At 45.4% G+C, this 19,682-nt stretch overlaps 1 protein-coding gene across 1 annotated transcript in view; it reads right to left on the bottom strand.

Moving 5' to 3' along the window:
* The window catches only part of USP30 (ubiquitin specific peptidase 30), a 446,442-nt gene that overhangs the window by 172,007 nt on the left and 254,753 nt on the right, over positions 1-19,682 (bottom strand). The window contains exon 10 of the mRNA XM_086943095.1: positions 1,084-1,164. Within this exon, the coding sequence (XP_086799221.1) occupies positions 1,084-1,164 (81 nt within the window). The remainder of the gene's footprint in view (positions 1-1,083; positions 1,165-19,682) is intronic.

The raw sequence follows: 19,682 nt of genomic DNA, 5'->3' as shown, positions 1-19,682 counted from the left end.
CAGTGTTTACCAGTAGCGGTTAGAGTGTTGGATGGGGCAGGTGGGGAACGGGGATGGGGTGGAGCAAAATTAAACAGGCATTTACAATGCAATAGTTCTTGCATTTATGAGAGTTTGAGCTATTGGCATTGTACATGACAATGTCTTTTATTGATGTGTTGTTTTTAAAACAGATAAATAAAAGGCATTGTCATTTACAATGCCAATAGCTTAAACTCTCGCAAATACGAGACCTATTGCATTGCAAATGCTTGTTTTAGGTGTCTCTGACATGGTGGACGTCAGTTTGAATCACCTACAAAAAATCCACTGAGTTGGCAGTAAGCTGAAAGGGTGAAAAAACACTCAAATCTTGAAAATAGAAGAAAATTGAACAGAGCTCAGTGGAGACTCCCTTAGCATGACGTGCGGTAGAAAATCTGAGGGACTAGAGCTTCTCTCAGGAAGGTTCTACAGGGTGGTCTCTTCTGATTGGCTGAGTGTTAAGTTTGGCCCTTTTTTACTAAAGGACAGGGGTATGTTATAAAAGATTTTAAGGCCTAGAGCCTTATGTGCTATGTCTAACAGGACAATTATTTTGATAATACCGGGGACTCCTATCTCGACGACTGGGAATGATTCAAGCATGTGAATCTATGAAAGTTCCAATACTGGAGTAAACAAAATGATCACAGCTAGTGGAGGGCAAGCACTTTTTTGGTGGAAGTATACAACTTCTGCACAATGAAAACATTGATTCCGGACTCCAAATGTTACTCACATAATTGTCTTGTGATAGCTGCACTGTAAAGCCAAACGATAAAAAACACATGGTCATTGTGGCAATTGCAAAGAGCTGGAGAATAAAAGAACCAGGCACATGCATGAAAGTCATATGTTACTGCACCTACCACATCAATAAAGTATGTATTGTTAGGTTATAACTGCTGTTATGAAAATTCATTACCAAAGACAAATCCGATACAAACCAGTTTAATATAAGAACTGTACTGATACAAATAACTCCAGCTATGGCACAAGTTCAAATGCAGATATCCTCATGATGAAACTTCTTGAATATGGAAGCGCACAAGATGTGCTCACCTTTCCAAGTTTTAACTGCTTCACAAATGTTGTTCTCTGGTGCTCGGTTGATCTGTTTTCAGTAGTATCTTCTGCTTGAATCTGAAATCAGAGAATGCAAGTTCATTTTTACACACACTAAATAGTTACTTGTTTACATCGACAAACAACAAAAGGGACAGTACAGGTCTGGAAATTCAGTAGAGCACCAGAGAGAAAGCAGTGGTTTACATTTTTTAAACTCTCTTAAATCTCAACTAAACTTGTTCGGCATCCTAACATCTTTAAGGATGGATGGTAATAAATGTTAAAACAATTCACTAGGGCACCAGAGCACATGTCCTGTTTATTTTCTGTGGGCAGACAGTCTCGATACTAGTCGAGTTTACCCCTCCCTCTCTGTATTCTGCACTCTCCTTGAAAGACACAGACTTCAGTAGATATTTGGCTTATCAAGAAATCTCCACGGGGTAAGGCATGTGGAGCCCTCCTGTCCACCTCTGTCCTTTATCTCCATGTGCAGCTTGGATGTAGGACTGGCACTGGATGACCCACAATATCAAGAGGGGTTTATCTGGTCAGGGGTTTATCTGGTCAGGGCTTGACTATCATCGATTTACTTGCTTTTGGTGAAAAACAATGTGCTTAAAAGTGCAAACGTCTGTGCAGCCCGGACGTAGAAATAGACTGCTACACCTGCCTCTTGCTGGATGCACCCACTTCATGGTGGCAGATGAAAACCGACTGCATCTATAGGCTGGAGCATCACTTGGGCACCCACGCGCCCCACCCCTTCCCCGCCCTCACAAGCACAACTCAGTCAATGGATGAAGCAGACTAACATTGCCCCTTGATGCATGCTGGAATGGGTGGGAGACAAGTGTGAATGACAGGATCACAGACTAATGGATGAAATCAGGCTGAAAACCTCTACAAGTAACTAAGCTATACATACTTTTAGTAAAATCAAACGGTTTTGTCTAACACAAACCTGAAAAAGCCATCCGTTTGGCACTAGCTGCTAACCCCGCCATTGAGACTAAAGGCAAGAAAGAAGGTGTAGGAGAGTAGGGTCTGCAATCCTATGGTCACCCCCGATTTTTGCTTTTTGCTTCACTGGTTTACGATTTTCCCTGGCTGTGGGCCTGCTAATCAGACCCACAGCCTAGCTGTTCTCTCTCTAAATTGACAAGCATGTACCTTAGGTGCATTTACCAATTGGTACTAAGCCACCTTATCAGTCCCTGTACAGCATACCTTAGGTATCCAGGGCATAGGTGTACCCATGGCCTACCAGGGGCTGCAGCATGTATTATGCCACCCCTGGCTGGCCATCCAAATCTGACACAACTGGCTGCACGACAGCTGGGGCAAGGTGGTGTAATCACCCTTTGCTTTAGGTATAGTATCTCTATACCTAACCCTAAAATGGACACATATATTCCTAGCAGTCACTCCTATGGCAGGCCTTATCAATCCTGAAGGCAGAGTGCTTGGAATTATGTGAGACAGTGCTCTGGCATGAGCTGAGCCCGTTTGCAGCTTGAGGAACCAAGTCCTAATAGCTGTTCCATGATAACGCTATACCATATACTCTTAAGTGCATTATGAACCTCGTGGTCAAATGCTAACTTTGGTATAGCATTATCAAAACATGTCGAGTAAGGTGTCATACGAATTGGAATACTACCCCCTCGCCAATTCTGGCGACGGGGGTAGCATTCCACCCTTCTAGAGGGAAACAACAGTATGTAACTGTGAACCCCGGTTAAAGTTAACTCGAGCCTCAGCATCACAAAATGGATGCTGCCACCACAGACACAAGTCTGACCTCCTGCTGCTGGGAGTTCTTCAGCGAGGGAGGCTCGGACAAAGGGTTTCCTGCCTTGGGAGGTGCTAGCACCACTCCAAACAGGATTTTGTGTATTAGGTAGGACAGGGCTGAATGGAATGAGACATGCCTGGGGCACACAAGGTGTCCTGTGCATACACCGGTCAGAACCAGTTCCTGGGGCACTCCAGCCCCAGAGCTGGCGCAAGACCGGGCAAAGGAAAGGGGGTGTAACCACCCCCCTTCCTGGTCCCACCCAGAGGAGGGACTTAGTCGTAGTGCAGCCCCCCTTTAGCTGGATAAAGGTAGGAGCTGGTCCCATTCCAAATTAGATTATCCTGATCAACTTCACAAGAAGAAACTCTGGACCTCGACGTTCTGCTCCACAGAAGACAGAAGGAATCTCCCTTGTGGGCAAGGAGTGTCCACCCTGCATCTGCAGGCACCATCAGCGTACCGCGACTTCCCTTTGTCGTCTTCCTGCAAAGGATCCAGACTTCAGAGCCCGACGAGACCTGGATTCCCAGACCTCGCCGACCTCAACCCACATCTGCAGCCGAGCTGAGACCCGTGGGTACGACGAGACACGTGGGACCGGCCATCTTGAAAGAAGCAGCACTTCGCTCCAGCACGACTCCTGAGGTGCTCTGGGGACTGAGAAGCCCCGACCCCGAGCAGCTCCTGCATCGAAGATCAGCCCTCCAGCATCCACGAGATCGGTGTGGGGCCCTTCTTCCTGGTTGCTGCTCGACGCGTTGTCTGGTCACTTGCCGGCTAGCTAGTGACCTCCTAGACGACGAACACCGACAACTTTGCTGCTGGTCTGGTTGCTCCAGACTGGCCCTTGCTCCCTTCCAAAAGAGGAGCACCCGGACCCTACTGGTCCACTCCAGACGCCGTTTCCACTAACCGTGTGGGTTGCCTTTGCCAAGGCCTGTTGAATCCGAATCCGGAGACGACATCGCCGACAGCGAGAGCCTGCGTGGGACAGCTCGTGCCTCCATCCTGGTCGTCGAAGACACCATCTGGTCCACGTGGCTGCAGAGACAAGCGTCCACCTTCACCTGATCGCGACGACGACATCTGGTTCCACTCCTGGTTCCACTCCAGTCACTGGCTAGTGACTTTGCACATTGTCCCCTCTGCTTTCAGGTTCTTCTCTTCACCAATCCACCCTTGGATTGCACCGGACATCTTCCTCCTGGTCGCCTGCAGCATCTTTCTTCAAGGCTCCATAGACTTCTAACGCGGGAACCCGACACGACATTGCACCTATGCACCCGCAGCCTGTGGGTGAGGTAACACGAGCATTTCGGTGCTCAAGGGTAGCTTGACTCTCCTAGTGTCCAGTTCCATTGTCGTTTCAGTCCTATCTAGTCAGGAACGTCCGTACTCACCTTTTCTTTAAACTGTACTGTCCATAGACATTTGTACGCATCTCGCGTGCGAGTTCACACTCTGCACTTGTGCTCCGTGGGCCTCCTATTACTTACCTCAAGTTAGTATAGCGTGGTCCCAGCGATCCTACAACCTCTGGACAGCTCCATTCCTTTAATTGACTTTCACATTCCATTTATTTAGTATATGGTTTGTCGTGCCCCTAGGGCACCATTGTAAATCGTGCAACTTAAACATATTTTTCCTAAGAGTTTGTCATGTGCTTAGCCCTCTGACCTCAAAGAGTTCAGAGGTGTATGTTCGTTAATAAATAACTGTTTATTTTCATAACAACCTGTGTTGTGTCCTTTTCATTTGGTATTCAAAGGTTATATGTGGTAAAACAGCTGGCTTAACATGCCATAAAGAGTTTAGCCTAAAGACTGCTTTTGTCCACGCTACTAGGATAGCTGGTCTATAAGGTTGACTTACAACCAATCACCATAAGGGTTGTTTGGACTGATACAAGGTGGTCACTAGAACTAGTGAACATCATATATCAGGCCAACTTCTCACAGAAGGGAAGGAAGGAAAAAAGGTAGGCAGACAAAAAAAGGAAGGAAGAAAGGGGAAAAAGGAAGACAGGAAAGAAGAAAGGAAGGATAGGAGGAAAAAATGGAAGGAAGGCTAAAATGAGGAAAGGAGTAAAGAAAAGAAGGGAAACAAGGGAGAAAAGGAAGGCTATAACGGGAGAAAGAATGCAAAAAGAAAGAGGGAAAGAAAAAAAAGCAAAGGCAAAAAAGAAAAAAGGTAAGAGAAGGAAAGAAGGCAAAAGAGAAAGAAAGGTAAAAAACGGAATAGAAAGAAGGAAATGGGCAAAAGAGAATGGAAGAAGGCAAAAGAGAAAGGAAAAAAGAAATGAATGAAAAGACAGAAAGAAAGAAGGAATGAATAAAAGAAAAAAGGAAATGGGGCAAAGACGAAAAGAGGAAAGAAATAAGAAAAGGCAAGAAAGGAAGTAAGAAAGAATAAACAAAAAGGCACAAAAGAAAAGGAAGAAAATGGCAAAAAGAAAGAAGGAAAGAAAAAAGGAAAGATGAAAAAAATAAGAGGCTTCAAAGTATAAAATATTGGATACAAAGACTGATTACACCCCACCTATCTTTAAATAAAACGGTTAAAAGCGTGTAGCAAATTATACTCCATAAAGTTTGGTTTTCTTCCTGGGCAAAGTTTATCAAACAACCAATGGGGAAACTGAGACCAGGAACACACTATGGTATGGTGTGAAATAGCACTAGTTCACTCCAAAAGGAATTTACAACCGTATTAGAAGGAGAGAGGAAATGTTAAAGCTGGAAAGTGACCTGTGCTCACTTCAAAAGTGTCCTACTAGCGCAACAGCAACCATGTGATGGATAAAATGCTTGAATTGATCTCAGGTACTGGCAATTGCTCAGGCCACATACCAAGCCATCTTTTATCGCCCAGCTTGCCACCCTAGTTTGGACCCAGACATATGCAAATCAGTTGTCACCCAGCTGCAATGGGAACAGGCCAGCCCCAACTGCCAAGCCAGGTCCTCCCTGAACCGGAATAAAAGTAACCGCGGACCAGTTTCGCCCTGATAAGAGCTCATCTACCAAGTATATCTTTATTCATTTGGTAGTGAGCACAGGACCTAATTCTGGGCATACCTGTTGCAATTAGGGCACCAACTGCAACAACAACAGGGTGATGGATGAAATGCTTGGATTATTCTCAGCCACTGGCAATCGCTCAGGCCGCATCTCAATCCATCGTTTTTCGCCCACCATGCCACCTCAGCCTGGACCTAGTCATATGCAAATCAGTATTGAGCCTGCTCAACAGGAACCGTCCAGCGTGAACTGACAAGCCAGGTCCTCCTTCAACTGAAATACAGACAACCTAGGACCGGTTTTGCTCGAATAAGGGCTCATCAGCCAGGTAGGTCTTGATTCTAGTTCGCACAGCAAGCACAGGACCCATGTCTGGGCATGACCTATGAAGACATGCTTTAGGGGCCTTGCTTAATGGCAAGACTATTCCTCCCTCCAGGCTTAGCAAACTAACCATAGTTTCACTTGGGTGATAACAACAAGGATTGAGACACATTAAGCAGCATAAAATCCTCACTGGGGAGACTCCACTGAGGCAGAAAACTGGATAGCCCTACATTGCTTCAAATATTGGGACATTAATAGGATCTTAAAGTTATGAGATGTAAAGGACAGCAACCTTCTAAGGTTCTTTGAACAACTATGCAGTTGAGTACTCCTTGCATTGGCATCAGTTTTACAAATTTTTACAGCTTCACCATGCAATCACATTTACAGTAAAAGGCTAGCTCCACTACTCAAATCTAACCCACTGGAACACTAAATTACCATAGAACAAATGAGTGGTATAGGCATCTCGAGATCTTTGTTTAGAAACCCACCCACAACTTGATAGACCTGAAATTTGGGAGCTGGATATGAACAGCTTTGAGGATGAAAACTGGACAGATTCAGAAAATGGGGTGGTGATGAACAGAGTGTCTGAATTGAGCAGACCACTCTTACCCAGTCCAAAGATCAGGGCTTGATCCATCACCGTTATTTATCTCACTGCCCCATCCCAGCTCAGAACCTGGCTATATGCAAATCAGTCTGTCCCTGGCCCAGTGCATCATGGGAACAGGGCAGACTAAACTACCAAGCCAATTCTTCACCAGAAAGGAGACAAGCTACCGGGGACCGGTTTCTGGCATTTCAGCCGTCTTCGGCCCGGCTTGCTTGAATCCTGATGGAGCAGTGAGAAAGGGACTCATGTCTGAGTATACCCTGCCACACCTATAGTGGCCAAAAACGATTCAGAAAATGGGGTGGTGATGAACAGAGTGTCTGAATTGAGCAGACCACTCTTACCCAGTCCAAAGATCAGGGCTTGATCCATCACCGTTATTTATCTCACTGCCCCATCCCAGCTCAGAACCTGGCTATATGCAAATCAGTCTGTCCCTGGCCCAGTGCATCATGGGAACAGGGCAGACTAAACTACCGAGCCAATTCTTCACCAGAAAGGAGACAAGCTACCGGGGACCGGTTTCTGGCATTTCAGCCGTCTTCGGCCCGGCTTGCTTGAATCCTGATGGAGCAGTGAGAAAGGGACTCATGTCTGAGTATACCCTGCCACACCTATAGTGGCCAAAAACGATTCAGAAAATGGGGTGGTGATGAACAGAGTGTCTGAATTGAGCAGACCACTCTTACCCAGTCCAAAGATCAGGGCTTGATCCATCACCGTTATTTATCTCACTGCCCCATCCCAGCTCAGAACCTGGCTATATGCAAATCAGTCTGTCCCTGGCCCAGTGCATCATGGGAACAGGGCAGACTAAACTACCAAGCCAATTCTTCACCAGAAAGGAGACAAGCTACCGGGGACCGGTTTCTGGCATTTCAGCCGTCTTCGGCCCGGCTTGCTTGAATCCTGATGGAGCAGTGAGAAAGGGACTCATGTCTGAGTATACCCTGCCACACCTATAGTGGCCAAAAACGATTCAGAAAATGGGGTGGTGATGAACAGAGTGTCTGAAAACTGGACAGAGGCCAAGATGGCCCGAGGTATTTAGTGAGCTCTTTCTGCCAGATACTTGGAATTCTTTCACCAAGCCTTTAACAACCCCAAAAAGCTCAGGCGAATGTGCAAATGACCAAATGCAAGCTCCCCTCATTGCCGCACTAACAAAGGTGCTCTCTTTCAAACGATAAAGGACGGTCCAGTGATTAAAGAATACTGTAAACAGTCTACTCTGCCTTAACTGATGCAACCTGAATCAAGGCTAAGCTAGATCTTTGGCAACATGGGGGATGGGGAGAGCTTCCGGAGACCTTGGGCCCTATTTGCAATTAGTGTGATAGATGCTAAAAGAGACACCAGATGCCACTGAAACCGCGCGCATCCCGTGCAGATGTATTATGCCAGGGAGGAAGAACAGGTACATAAAGTGAAACAAAACATAAGATTTGGGGCTCCTGGTGGTGTCATTTTCAAACCCTATTTCCTGATGTATAACACACATTTCTGCACAGTATACCTCTAAATGAATGTGGGGTTGTTGTTTATATCGAACTAAGGGGGATTGGCTGGGTAGGGAGGAGGAGGTTATTTGCAGCCTACTAGTTTCAGTGAGTGGCTGCAGTTATAAACTCATTATAACCTGTCAAAGATTACGTTTTCAGAATGTATCAATGTTTGTCTACCAAATAGATTTTTTATGTAAATTTATATTGCAGCACCTACATTAATCCTGCCAAAACATGAGAAATATACAGAAATAGAAGAACAATGCAGCCGATACTTAGCAAACATTTTTGCCTTGTAGAAAGAGTTTACAGCCAATATTCCGATATTCAGCTGTCAGTTTGATCACCCTGGTTCACTATTCCATTTGTCAACAAACAGCATCTTAGTATCCTATAATGAGAACAGATTGAAGCTTTCTTCTACACATACTGGAGCGTTCCGCTCCTTCCGTAATCATTATCCCATGAGATGACCTAATCCAGTTTAATTTAAGGCCTCTGTAGCGGTCTCCTCTACCTACAAAGAAACCTGTGCTGGTATCAAGGAAAAATCCATGCCAACTACTAGAAAAAGGCTTCATTCTCCTTTATGTTCAGTTACACTTGAAAATCCAACTACAATTGGGGAGGTTTCTCCTCTGCCTCTGTTGCCACCAACTAGTGACACAACCCAGATCAACCTCCTTGCATATTCAGGTAAAACAGTACTCTCTCTCCCAATAGGACATGATACGTGGATGACAGCTACACCTCAATATCTAACGCACCATCAGAAGTTTTGCCCAAGGACTGCAATCAAGACTTGTGTCTTCTGCTCTCCAACTAGGTAAAAACTGCTACCAAAGATGCCAAAGACTTGACAACTTTAGACTACTATCATGGGATTGCTTTCAAAAGTTTATTTCTCATTTATGCCTTACCATTCTGAATCTTGAAGCCCAGCTGAAGATTCCAAACCAGCCCCTTTCTTATGCTGTGCTTTTTGTGCTGCATAACGTTGAAGAGATAAAGAAGAGCTAGAGCATATGAAGAGTGAGCCAGAGTCTTTGACAACTGCCGGTCTTAAAGAAAAGAAGAAATCATGCAAGTCCCAGGTTAGCAAAAAAGATCACCATTAATTATCACTACTTTAGAGGTGAGGAAATATAAATTTTTGGTCAAGTTATGTTCCCTAACGTGTACCCCACCGTCTCCATGTACGAGTTTAAAGTGCATGTAACTTCCCTCCTGTGCCAGTTATCAAGACGCAAATACATTTGCGTCCAACGTTGACATGTCCTCTCTCAGACCCGCCATGAACGGGTTCAATATTCAGTTCCTAAGTATGCCATGCCAACGTCTTTTTGTGGTGTACTTTACACGTTTTTCAGCTCTGGCGATGTAGGCCCTGAATTCTGCCATCGAGCCTTTTTCTGCCTTCTGACTCTGAAAGCCTCAGCCCAGGCTGTCTCTGTACCCGTGACCTCTGCCTTACACCCTGCGCGGCTCACCGCGTTTAGCTCAGCCTGCTGCCTGCCAAGACTGTATTCAACCTTCGAATTATCTGTTCCGCTCCTCGAAAATGCATTCCTGCCTACTAGTTTAAGTAAACATTCCCCCAGCTGCAGAGCAAAGGGCTCGGCCTCACTGTCTCCGTGCAAGTAATTCATAGCCTCTGTTACCATGGAAGGCCCATGCCCCCACGCTTCTCATGCAGACACTTAGACGCTTATACACGCACTCACAGTCAGTATAGAATAGCTTCTGCCCCAGAGACCTTTTCCGTCCAGATAATATAGTTCCCAAACATCAGATATCAGATATGATAGAGGCACGAGTTGATCTGACATGCTAGACTTCTGTCTCTTTCCGCTAGTGTAAATGTCAAGTCCCCTGCACCCTCCAGTCATACGTCATGCACACGTCATGCAGCTACGCGCGCATCCAGGCCTCGGATTTCTGCTGACATTGCAAGATTCTGCTTTTGTTGCCACCCACATATGACACCTACATGTGACGTTTCTAGCACACACCTCTATGTTCACGCCTATGTTCACGCCTAGTTCACGCCTTCTAATTACGTATCACTACCACGTGTGTGTCTTATCTTGTCTCTCTCAGCTGTTACGCCTACTGTATTGGATCCTATCATATGGTTTAAGTATATAAGCTATGTATTGTCAATAAAATATGGCTCTATCCCTTCCTGCACCCCTGTGGTGGCAGGAATATGATATCCGGTTCTAGAACCATTCCTTTTTAAGGAATAAAACCCCTAAGAACTCTAACACCACGGACTCTGTCTCTTTCTTTCCGATTGAGTTATTATTGATTAAGTACTTACCTGCATAGAAATTAGGACGGTAAATCAAATATTTACCACAATAATTTGGCGCCCGAACAGGGACCCCTCCCCCACCTCACGCGCCGGTTGGTGCGTTGCAAGCTCTGTCCCCTGCCATCAGTTAGACGGAACTACGCGTACTGGCAGGATTTCCTGTATCTCCCTCTGGCCCACGGAGGTGACGAAGACTGCGATCAGCACCCAGACGAGGCGGTGAGGAGTGCGGAGGATCCCGACCAGAGCCTAGCCGAAAGAAGCAAGGTCCGAGGTGTGAAGAGGCCCACCAGTTTTCCGAAGTATCCACGTGTCGAGTCGAGTCCGGTCCAGTCCAGTCGAGTTTTCCGAGGCCTTCTGTTTCCGTGCTTCCCGGTGAGTACCATTGCTGGGACGTATCTAGACGGGTGCATTATTATGTATCCGGTAAAGACGGGTTTGGGTACACAAATTCGGTCTGCACTGTTTTAGACAGTGTATCTGTACTGTTTAGCAGTATATCCGATTATTCAAGTTCTTGCACTGTTCTCAGCAGTGTATCTGTGCTGTTTAGCAGTACATCCAGTATAGGGGGTAGTCATATATGTTTCTAATGTTCTCGTGTGATTAATGTCGTGGTATGAGTGATTGTTTTTAATGTGCATTTTTGTGTTCTTGTGTAACTAGTTGTGTCTAGAGTCAAGCAGCAAGGATTGAGCATTCAGTATTAAGTAGACAAGATGCCGTTTTTCAATAAGTTAAAGCAGATAGGAACTAGGAAAGGGATACTAGAGGAAGAAATTCCTATCCCCCCTAGGGACACGCCTGGAAATTACATGTACCACAAGCATGGCATAGACGCCATATTGTATCTAGATTTATGGGCCGATTATACTAAGCATCTAGAAGAAAAATACAGATGGCCCGCTACAGGAACATGGGATGCCGAGTGCATCCTTAAGGTAGAAGAAGCTCTATGGAGAAAGAAAGCTAGACAATCACAGAAAGATGCTATAGAGTTATGGCGTAAGGAATCACATAAACGAGCCGAAAAAGAACTCCGAAGAGAAGATAGACTTAGAGAGGCGCCGGATAGAGTCCGAGAAAACGAATTAGTTAGTGAAGGGATCCGAGTAAAAGCCGAACAGGTAGACCGTGCACGAAACAATCTTGTAAATGGTATGTACTTAGTGGCCGAGGGTTCGCCTGAAGCCCATTCAGAAATGCCGAAAAACCTACCACCACCATTGGTTCCAATTAAAGTAAACCACAGGACTACTAAAGACATATTTCTGAATTCCTATCTAAATGATGTAGCACCCGCTTACACAAATCCACGTGCCCACGTCCCGCCTACTGACGGCGACGGAGATGGCAACCCGCCTCCAGACCGCACCCCGCCATTACCGCAACAAGTTCCCCCTGACCGACAACCTGTCGTTCCTCCACCTCCACCACTTCCCTCACCTAAGGTTAAGATACCGAATCCGTTTGCGCCTGATCCTACTAAGAGACAAGTTCAAATACAGATACAGACTCCACAGAGAGATAACGCTCAAGCCTCAGCTTCAGGAGGTGCGACCGGGGGGCACCGGACCCCGCCAACAACACACAGATTACACCTTGGGGATATGCAGAAGCATTTTTCACTCCAATCACCCCGTCTCGACATACTAAAAGAACCGCTTCAAGTTTGCAGATACGATCCAGTACCCGGTAAAGACGATAGGATGTTGATAGCATCGCTACGTTTACGACAAGCTACAGATTACCTAGTGTTATTCTCAGGAATGAAAGAGCACCTAGATAGGATATATCATTTTGTCCGGACTGGGGAAAACCCTGAAAGTATTAAGGAGGCCATGGCACATCAGAAAGTTGACACTCAAGCATATATACTACGTTTTTTCATAAATTGCTTAATAAGAGAGCGAGACAGGCCTGAGACAGAGCAGGATGAAATGGATGCCCTAACCAAGTGGGGTCAAAATATAGCCGAAGGAAAGCATGATAAACAGAATTGCATAGCCAGTATGTACAGGAAAATAAGAAGAGCAGTAATAGAAGTACACGAAAATGAGAAAGAAGAAGCTTCCTCTGAGGAGGAGGAAGGATCTGAAGAACCAGAAAAGACTACAGACACAATAGCGTATGTAGGTAAGGGAACTTACCTTAGGAAAGGCATTCGTCCAGAAAGCAAGAGAGTTTTTCTCTCTGGCATATCAAAACCAAATTCTCCTGAACATCAGTTCCAAGACACTGATAAAATGCTTCGAGAACGAATGGGGTACCATGTGCTCAATTCTATGGATGAACAAGAACTAGCCCGGTCAGCAGTATTGTGGGCTGACAATCCTAATATATACAGTGATGACACAGTAGCACAGACATTTCTGAACCTTTCCCCAGACGAGCAGAAATTAGCAGGTGTATACATGATTCAGCACCTCCTCACGTTACACAGAAAACAACATTCTGATCCAGGTCCCTTACACGATACATTAGAAGCACTACTCATGGATAGATGGAGAGGCCTAAGTACCAAGTTAGTTCAAATAATTCTAGAACAACGGCACAGATATAACACTTTCTTAAGCTCACAATACGTTCCCGCTCCGCCCCCAGAAAGGAAGATGTATCATATGGAGCGTCTTCATGGCATTGAAAGTCAGAACCCATTACAAGAAGTACACCCAGTCATGGGTACCGATAATACCTTGAAACGTGTGTATGTACACACACCTCTGACCAAGTTAGAACTATTGGAAATGAAGAAACTAGTACCATGTCACGATAAAGACCCTGCAGGTTTTCACAGAGAACTGAAAGACATGTTACTGATGGGAGATTACACATATGCAGATATCATGAAAATGTTAAAAGTATTGCTGCCCACCGGCATCTACGAGAAACTGAAGGAAAGAGAGTGGGAGAGAAAAAGATTGTATGGGCAGAAATAGAAGACGAAGAGAAACTTCGTACTCCAGGGCTAGGCCTTGGGGAGAAAACTAAAGCATTACCAGGTTTAATAGTGCAGGTTCTGCCAAGATTACTGACAACTAGAAAGGAAGACTGGGATGCCATCTCAGCCTGTAAACAGAAACACGATGAAGATACTAGTGACTTCTATTCAAGATTCGAGAAATGTTTTATAATTAATAGTGGCCTTAAACCGAGTAGCGAGTCGTACCCGCACCTTTTTGTATCGAAATTAGTCGAGAATTCCCTGCCATTAGTCAAGAACCGCATATACAAAGTGGAGAGTACATGGCAAGCAAATACGCCATCCCAGATGTTGCAGATGTTACAATACCATCAGAACAGAATCAGAGAAGAACAGGATCATGAACAGAAACGCATGAAAGACACGAAAATGAAAATGTTAGTGGCCCAGTCGGTTCCAGCCGACGGCCAGAGAAAGGGCACGACCCAGACCCAGAATTCAGCAGCTCCCGTTAAAGGGACATGCAACTATTGCAAGCAGCCAGGTCACTACGTACATGAATGCCCAGTCCTGAAACACAATATAGCAACAGGTAAAACTAAAGAAAGACCGCGTCCGCCTAGACAAGACCATGTCCAGCAACAGACTTCACAGAATACACAGCCGATGCATGCGTCACCACATTCAGTACAGACCGTAGCAGTACCACAGTCACAGCCACAGCCTATTGCCGCGACTCAGCAAGTGTCACAGCAGATGTACCAGTATGCCCAATCTGATTACCCCGATTATCCACGTTACACATGAAACAGCCTAGAGAGGGAGTTTGGTTTGCCTCTTATTGAGATTCCTGTAGATCAAGAGGGTCCTTATGTACACAGTCAAGTAATGGGAAAAGACAGTACGTTTTTAATTGACACAGGGGCAAGCCGCAAAACAATCAGTCATAATGAAGTCCCAGGGGCACCCCTCTCAGGCTCAAAGAATGTTTCCCTTGGTTTTTCAGGACAGCCTATTGTAAATGAAGTATCGAAACCTGTCCCCTTAGCAGTAGGTCCATTATCACGTGTTACAGACCTGTTACTAACGAAATCATGTCCAGAAAACTTGTTAGGTATTAAAACGCTGAAGGCTCTGGGAGCCGTAATATGCTGCTCTCCGGAGGGAGTTAGACTCTTCCTGCGAGACTTCAAGGGCCACTATGTATTACGAGAGTTTGATGTCAGATTGAAAAATGTACCAGAACACCTGTGGGCACAAGGCCCAACTGATGTAGGCTGCATGCATATTACACCATATCGTGTTACACTCAAGCCAGGTGTTGTTTTACCTCGAATCAGACAATACAAGTTACCACCCGATGCTGTAGTGGCTTTACTGGAAATCATTGAAGAGCTTATTGCCCAAGGAGTGGTTGTAGAGACCGACTCCAATATCTGTAATTCCCCTATCATTCCGATTCTTAAACGTACTGATCCCAATGCACCGCCAGTATATCGGCTGGTGATTGATTTATGAGAGCTGAATAAATGCATTGTTCCACAGTACCCTGTGGTCCCCGATATCTCATCCCTATTGACTGCTATTGATTCAGAAGCGACGTTCTTTACTGTAATTGACCTCAAGAACGCCTTCTTCAGTGTACCCATTGATCCAGAGAGCCAATATCTCTTCGGATTCAGTTTAAATGGACGAAGTTTCAAATTTTCACGCGCACCTCAAGGATTCACAGAAAGCCCCAGCATCTATAGCCAAGCACTGAAAAGACAACTTGATTGTATTCAAATGCCAGTTAACACTGCTTTACTGCAATACGTGGATGATCTGCTGATCACCGCACGAAGTGAGCCCGAATGTGAGCAAGCATCACTGACGGTTCTACATTTTCTGGCCGACAAGGGACACAAGGTGTCTCCTTCGAAGCTGCAATTCTGTGTTCAGCAAGTTGTGTACTTGGGTCACTTGCTGTCCAAAGTGGGGAGACAGCTCACTCCTGATCGCATCCAGTTAATTGTAAATATGCCACAACCCCAGACACAAAAGGAAGTGCGGGCCTTTATAGGCCTCACCTCGTACTGCAGACAATGGATTCCTCAGTATGCATTCCTAGCTAAACCACTGATTCAGTTAACAACACAGGAGGCAGCGACTTCGACTGCCCTCCCTTGGACTCAGGAACATACACAGGCTTTTGAGGAATTAAAGAAAGCTTTATGTCAAGCACCAGTTCTAGCGACACCATGTTACAGCAAACCGTTTACACTTTTTGTTACAGAACGTGATGGTACAGCATTGTCTGTCCTCACTCAAGACCAAGCAGGTTCACATAAGCCTTGCGCTTATTTTTCAAGTACATTGGATTCAGTAGCCCAGGCACTCCCTGCGTGCTTAAAGTCAGTTGCAGCGACAGCCTTAGCAATCAGACAGAGTGATTCAATTGTATTAGGACATCCATTAACAGTTCAAGTTCCACATTCTGTAGAGGTTCTTTTAAACAGAACCCAGACTCAACACTTGACTATAGCACGACTGACAGGTTATGAATTGACGCTATTCCAGCCACACATAGAAATCAGACGCTGTAGCATCCTAAACCCCGCAACATTGTTACCTTCAAGTATGACAGATCCAGCCCCACATGATTGTATAGAAATCATTAATGCAGTAACAAAGCCTAGACGAGACTTAACAGATGTCCCATTGACAAATCCAGACCTGACACTTTACGTGGATGGTTCATGCATGAGAACAAGTACAGGAGAATTAGTGGCCGCATATGCAGTGACCACTGAAACTGAAGTCAAAGAAACACATCGTATTGACACACTGTCTGCTCAAGCGGCGGAGCTCATCGCTCTGACCCGAGCCTGTATACTAGCCAAGAACAGAAATGTTAACATATACACAGATTCCCGCTATGCGTTCGGAGTCGTACACGACTTCGGAGTGTTATGGCAAGAACGAGGTTTTTTGACCTCTCATGGTGCCAAGATCCAACACGGTCCCCTCATTCAAGCACTGCTAGAAGCAATACATCTGCCCTCGGGCATATCCGTCATGAAGTGTAAAGCACATACTAAAGTTACGGATTCTGTTTCCCAGGGTAATGACCTGGCAGACCAGACAGCAAAACATACAGCATTGACTCACACCCAGACTACTGATGTGACAAAGACAATAGCACCGACACAGTGTATGTCAGTTAGGGATCCCACCCTAGATGTAATCGATATCCAGACGCATGCCACTCCAGATGAAATAAAGAAATGTACTGAACTAGGAGGGATTCACACAGATCAAGGATGGATGACGAAGGGAAAATCTACATGGTTTCTCCCTGACTCAATGGTTCAAATCATGATAAATACAGCACATAGTCCGGCACATCTAGGAGAGAAAGCTATGTTAGACAGTTTACAGAATCTTTGGTATAACAAACACTTACGAGCAGCAGCAAAACAGAAAGTGCGTACTTGCATGATCTGTTGTCAGTTCAATCCAGGAAAAAGCGTCCCTGTAGAGCAAGGTGGATTTCATCCTCCCGATCACCCTTTTGAAGCCCTCCAGATGGATTATATCCAGATGGACCGTTGTCGAGGATTCAAATATGTCCTCGTGGTTGTTTGTGCACTTTCCCGTTGGACCGAAGCATATCCAGTCCCAGATTACACTGCCCCGACCACTGCCAGGCAGCTGGTTCGAGAATTCTTCCCACGGTACGGCTTGCCTCGTGTCGTGTACTCAGATAACGGACAGCCGTTCTCATCCGAACTCATGAAACAGGTTTCCCTTCTGCTAGGGTATCAGTGGAGATTCCATTGTGTCCGACATCCCGAAGCCGCTGGCCTTGTAGAAAGGCACAACCAGACTTTGAAAACACGACTTGCAAAAATATGTAAAGAGAAAGGGGTCGACTGGATAGTCGCCCTGCCAGTTGCATTGTTCTATATGAGGATGGTTCCTCATTCGAGATCAGGGCTAGCCCCGTATGAAGTGGTCTTTGGCAGACCACCAAATATGTGGGGGACGCCCATGCCTAAGAAAATTACAGATGTTGATTGTAATATGCCGACAGATTATCTTGCCTCCTTGATGTCTGCACTCCAATCATGTCGTTCACAGGTTGCTGCAGCTTTCCCTGACAACACTGATGTAAAGCCACACGATGTCCGCCCTGGGGATACAGTCCTGATTAGGAACTTCGACAGGAAAAGCCCGCTGGAGCCCCGCTGGAAAGAGCCGAAGACCGTCCTTCTTACAACGAGGACCGCGATCAAGGTGGAAGGCAGAAAGGGGTGGATCCACACGAGTCATATTAAAAAATGCAATGAACTGATGCCAGAACCAGACTCGTCCACCCCCTCCAAGGACTGCCTCGAATCTAGTGACTGTAAAATTCCTAAGCGAGAACAAACTCCCCAAGAGGAGTACCGAAAGAAACTCCGATCTAGCAAGTCAGACAGTTTAATTGTTTAAGTCCTCCCCTAGGTGAATCGGTTAAATAGTTTCTGACATGTATCCCCTAGATCGAGATAGAGAGAGAGAGAGACAACTCAAGAAACGTACATATTGTAAATCACTCCGCAGTCACTGTATAGTGACATTATTGATTATGTTTTTCCTAAGTCTTCTGATTATTGTTGCGAGTATATTGCTTCCCATATACTACCCTATCTTCAAGCGTGAACAATCTGCTTACAATGTTTCTGCTGAACATTCTTTTAGTGAATTACCGCCCCACGAACTGTCCTACAGACTTGCGCTGCGCAACAACACATTCATTAGCATGTTACATCACTCCCATCAGACTAACAATGCTACAAACTGCTGGATATGTGGCCGACTCCCTCCCTATCAGAAATACAAGGGAGTTCTGCCTCTCTTCCCGTACCCGTTCACTCACAATGGCTCCTGTGGTGCATGGTTTAGATTAATTAATTCCTTAGATTCTGATATTGCTGTTTTCGAGGGGAATTGGATTTGGGGAAACCTGAACCTAGTTCTGCTCAACGTCTGCTACCCTGACAAGAAGGGACTTCCCACTAGGACAGGAACTGATCTAGAAAATGAAGTATATGGGTTAGGTAATTATACAATTAACCTCATGATTCTTACTGTTGAATCCGAAGCTGCACCAGTTCTCCCTGCTATGTCAGTATTACCAGTCACAGGTGACTTATGTGTCAGAAAGAAGGGTTCGGTACACTTAGGTCATAGTAAATGTACTACCGTGGTCGAATTCAGTGATCATGGCAAGTCTTCCTTTAAAGCTACTCGTCATTCCTATTTTGTTTGTGGCCATACCGCATACATACGTTTACCTCCAGATTGGGATGGTACCTGTTACATTGCCTTCCTTCTGCCACCTGTTTTCCTAGCCCCTCCTGATTATCACAGAAATACAAATCTAGTAAAGAGTAGACTCAGAAGAGATCTCCCGATTGTCGACTATACTGAAACGGCATGGGAGCAATACACAGATTTCAATAAGGGATTCTTCTTCTTCACAGGCCCCGTCCAAAATAGTAAATTAATACGAAGATTAACCAGAACACTCGAAGCAGTAGTAAATGAAACTGCCTCCGCTCTAGGTAACTTAACAGAGGAGCAGTCTGCTATGCGGATTGTTGTCCTTCAAAATCGTCTTGTTATTGACGTCATCTTGGCAGATAGAGGTGGAGCTTGTAAGGTCATCGGGTCAAGTTGCTGTGTTTTCATTCCAGAAAACGCGCCAACTGTATACAAAGCTATTACACGTCTTCATAAGATTGCAAGTTTGATACATCAGAATCCAGGCACCTGGACTTGGTCCGGTTGGTTCTGGACAACGTTGACTGCTTGGGGATGGAAGATCCTATCCTTCCTAGGCATTGCCCTTGTCATAGTATTCAGTTGCTGCCTGTGCCTACAGTGTGGGCCAGCGATTTGTGGACTGTGTGCCACATCGTGCATTGAACATTCCAGTTTTTTCTCAAACCGCCAAAGGAAGAAAGAAGAGCAAATGATGTTACAAGAACAGACTGATCGATTCATGAGGATCGATATATCATGAAGGGTCCGTAGGGAACAAGGAGGGAATGA

The sequence above is a fragment of the Lissotriton vulgaris genome, chromosome 11, assembly GCF_964263255.1.
Source record: "Lissotriton vulgaris chromosome 11, aLisVul1.2, whole genome shotgun sequence".
Classification (NCBI taxonomy): Eukaryota; Metazoa; Chordata; class Amphibia; order Caudata; family Salamandridae; genus Lissotriton; species Lissotriton vulgaris.
This window is presented reverse-complemented; position numbering and strand designations above follow the sequence as displayed.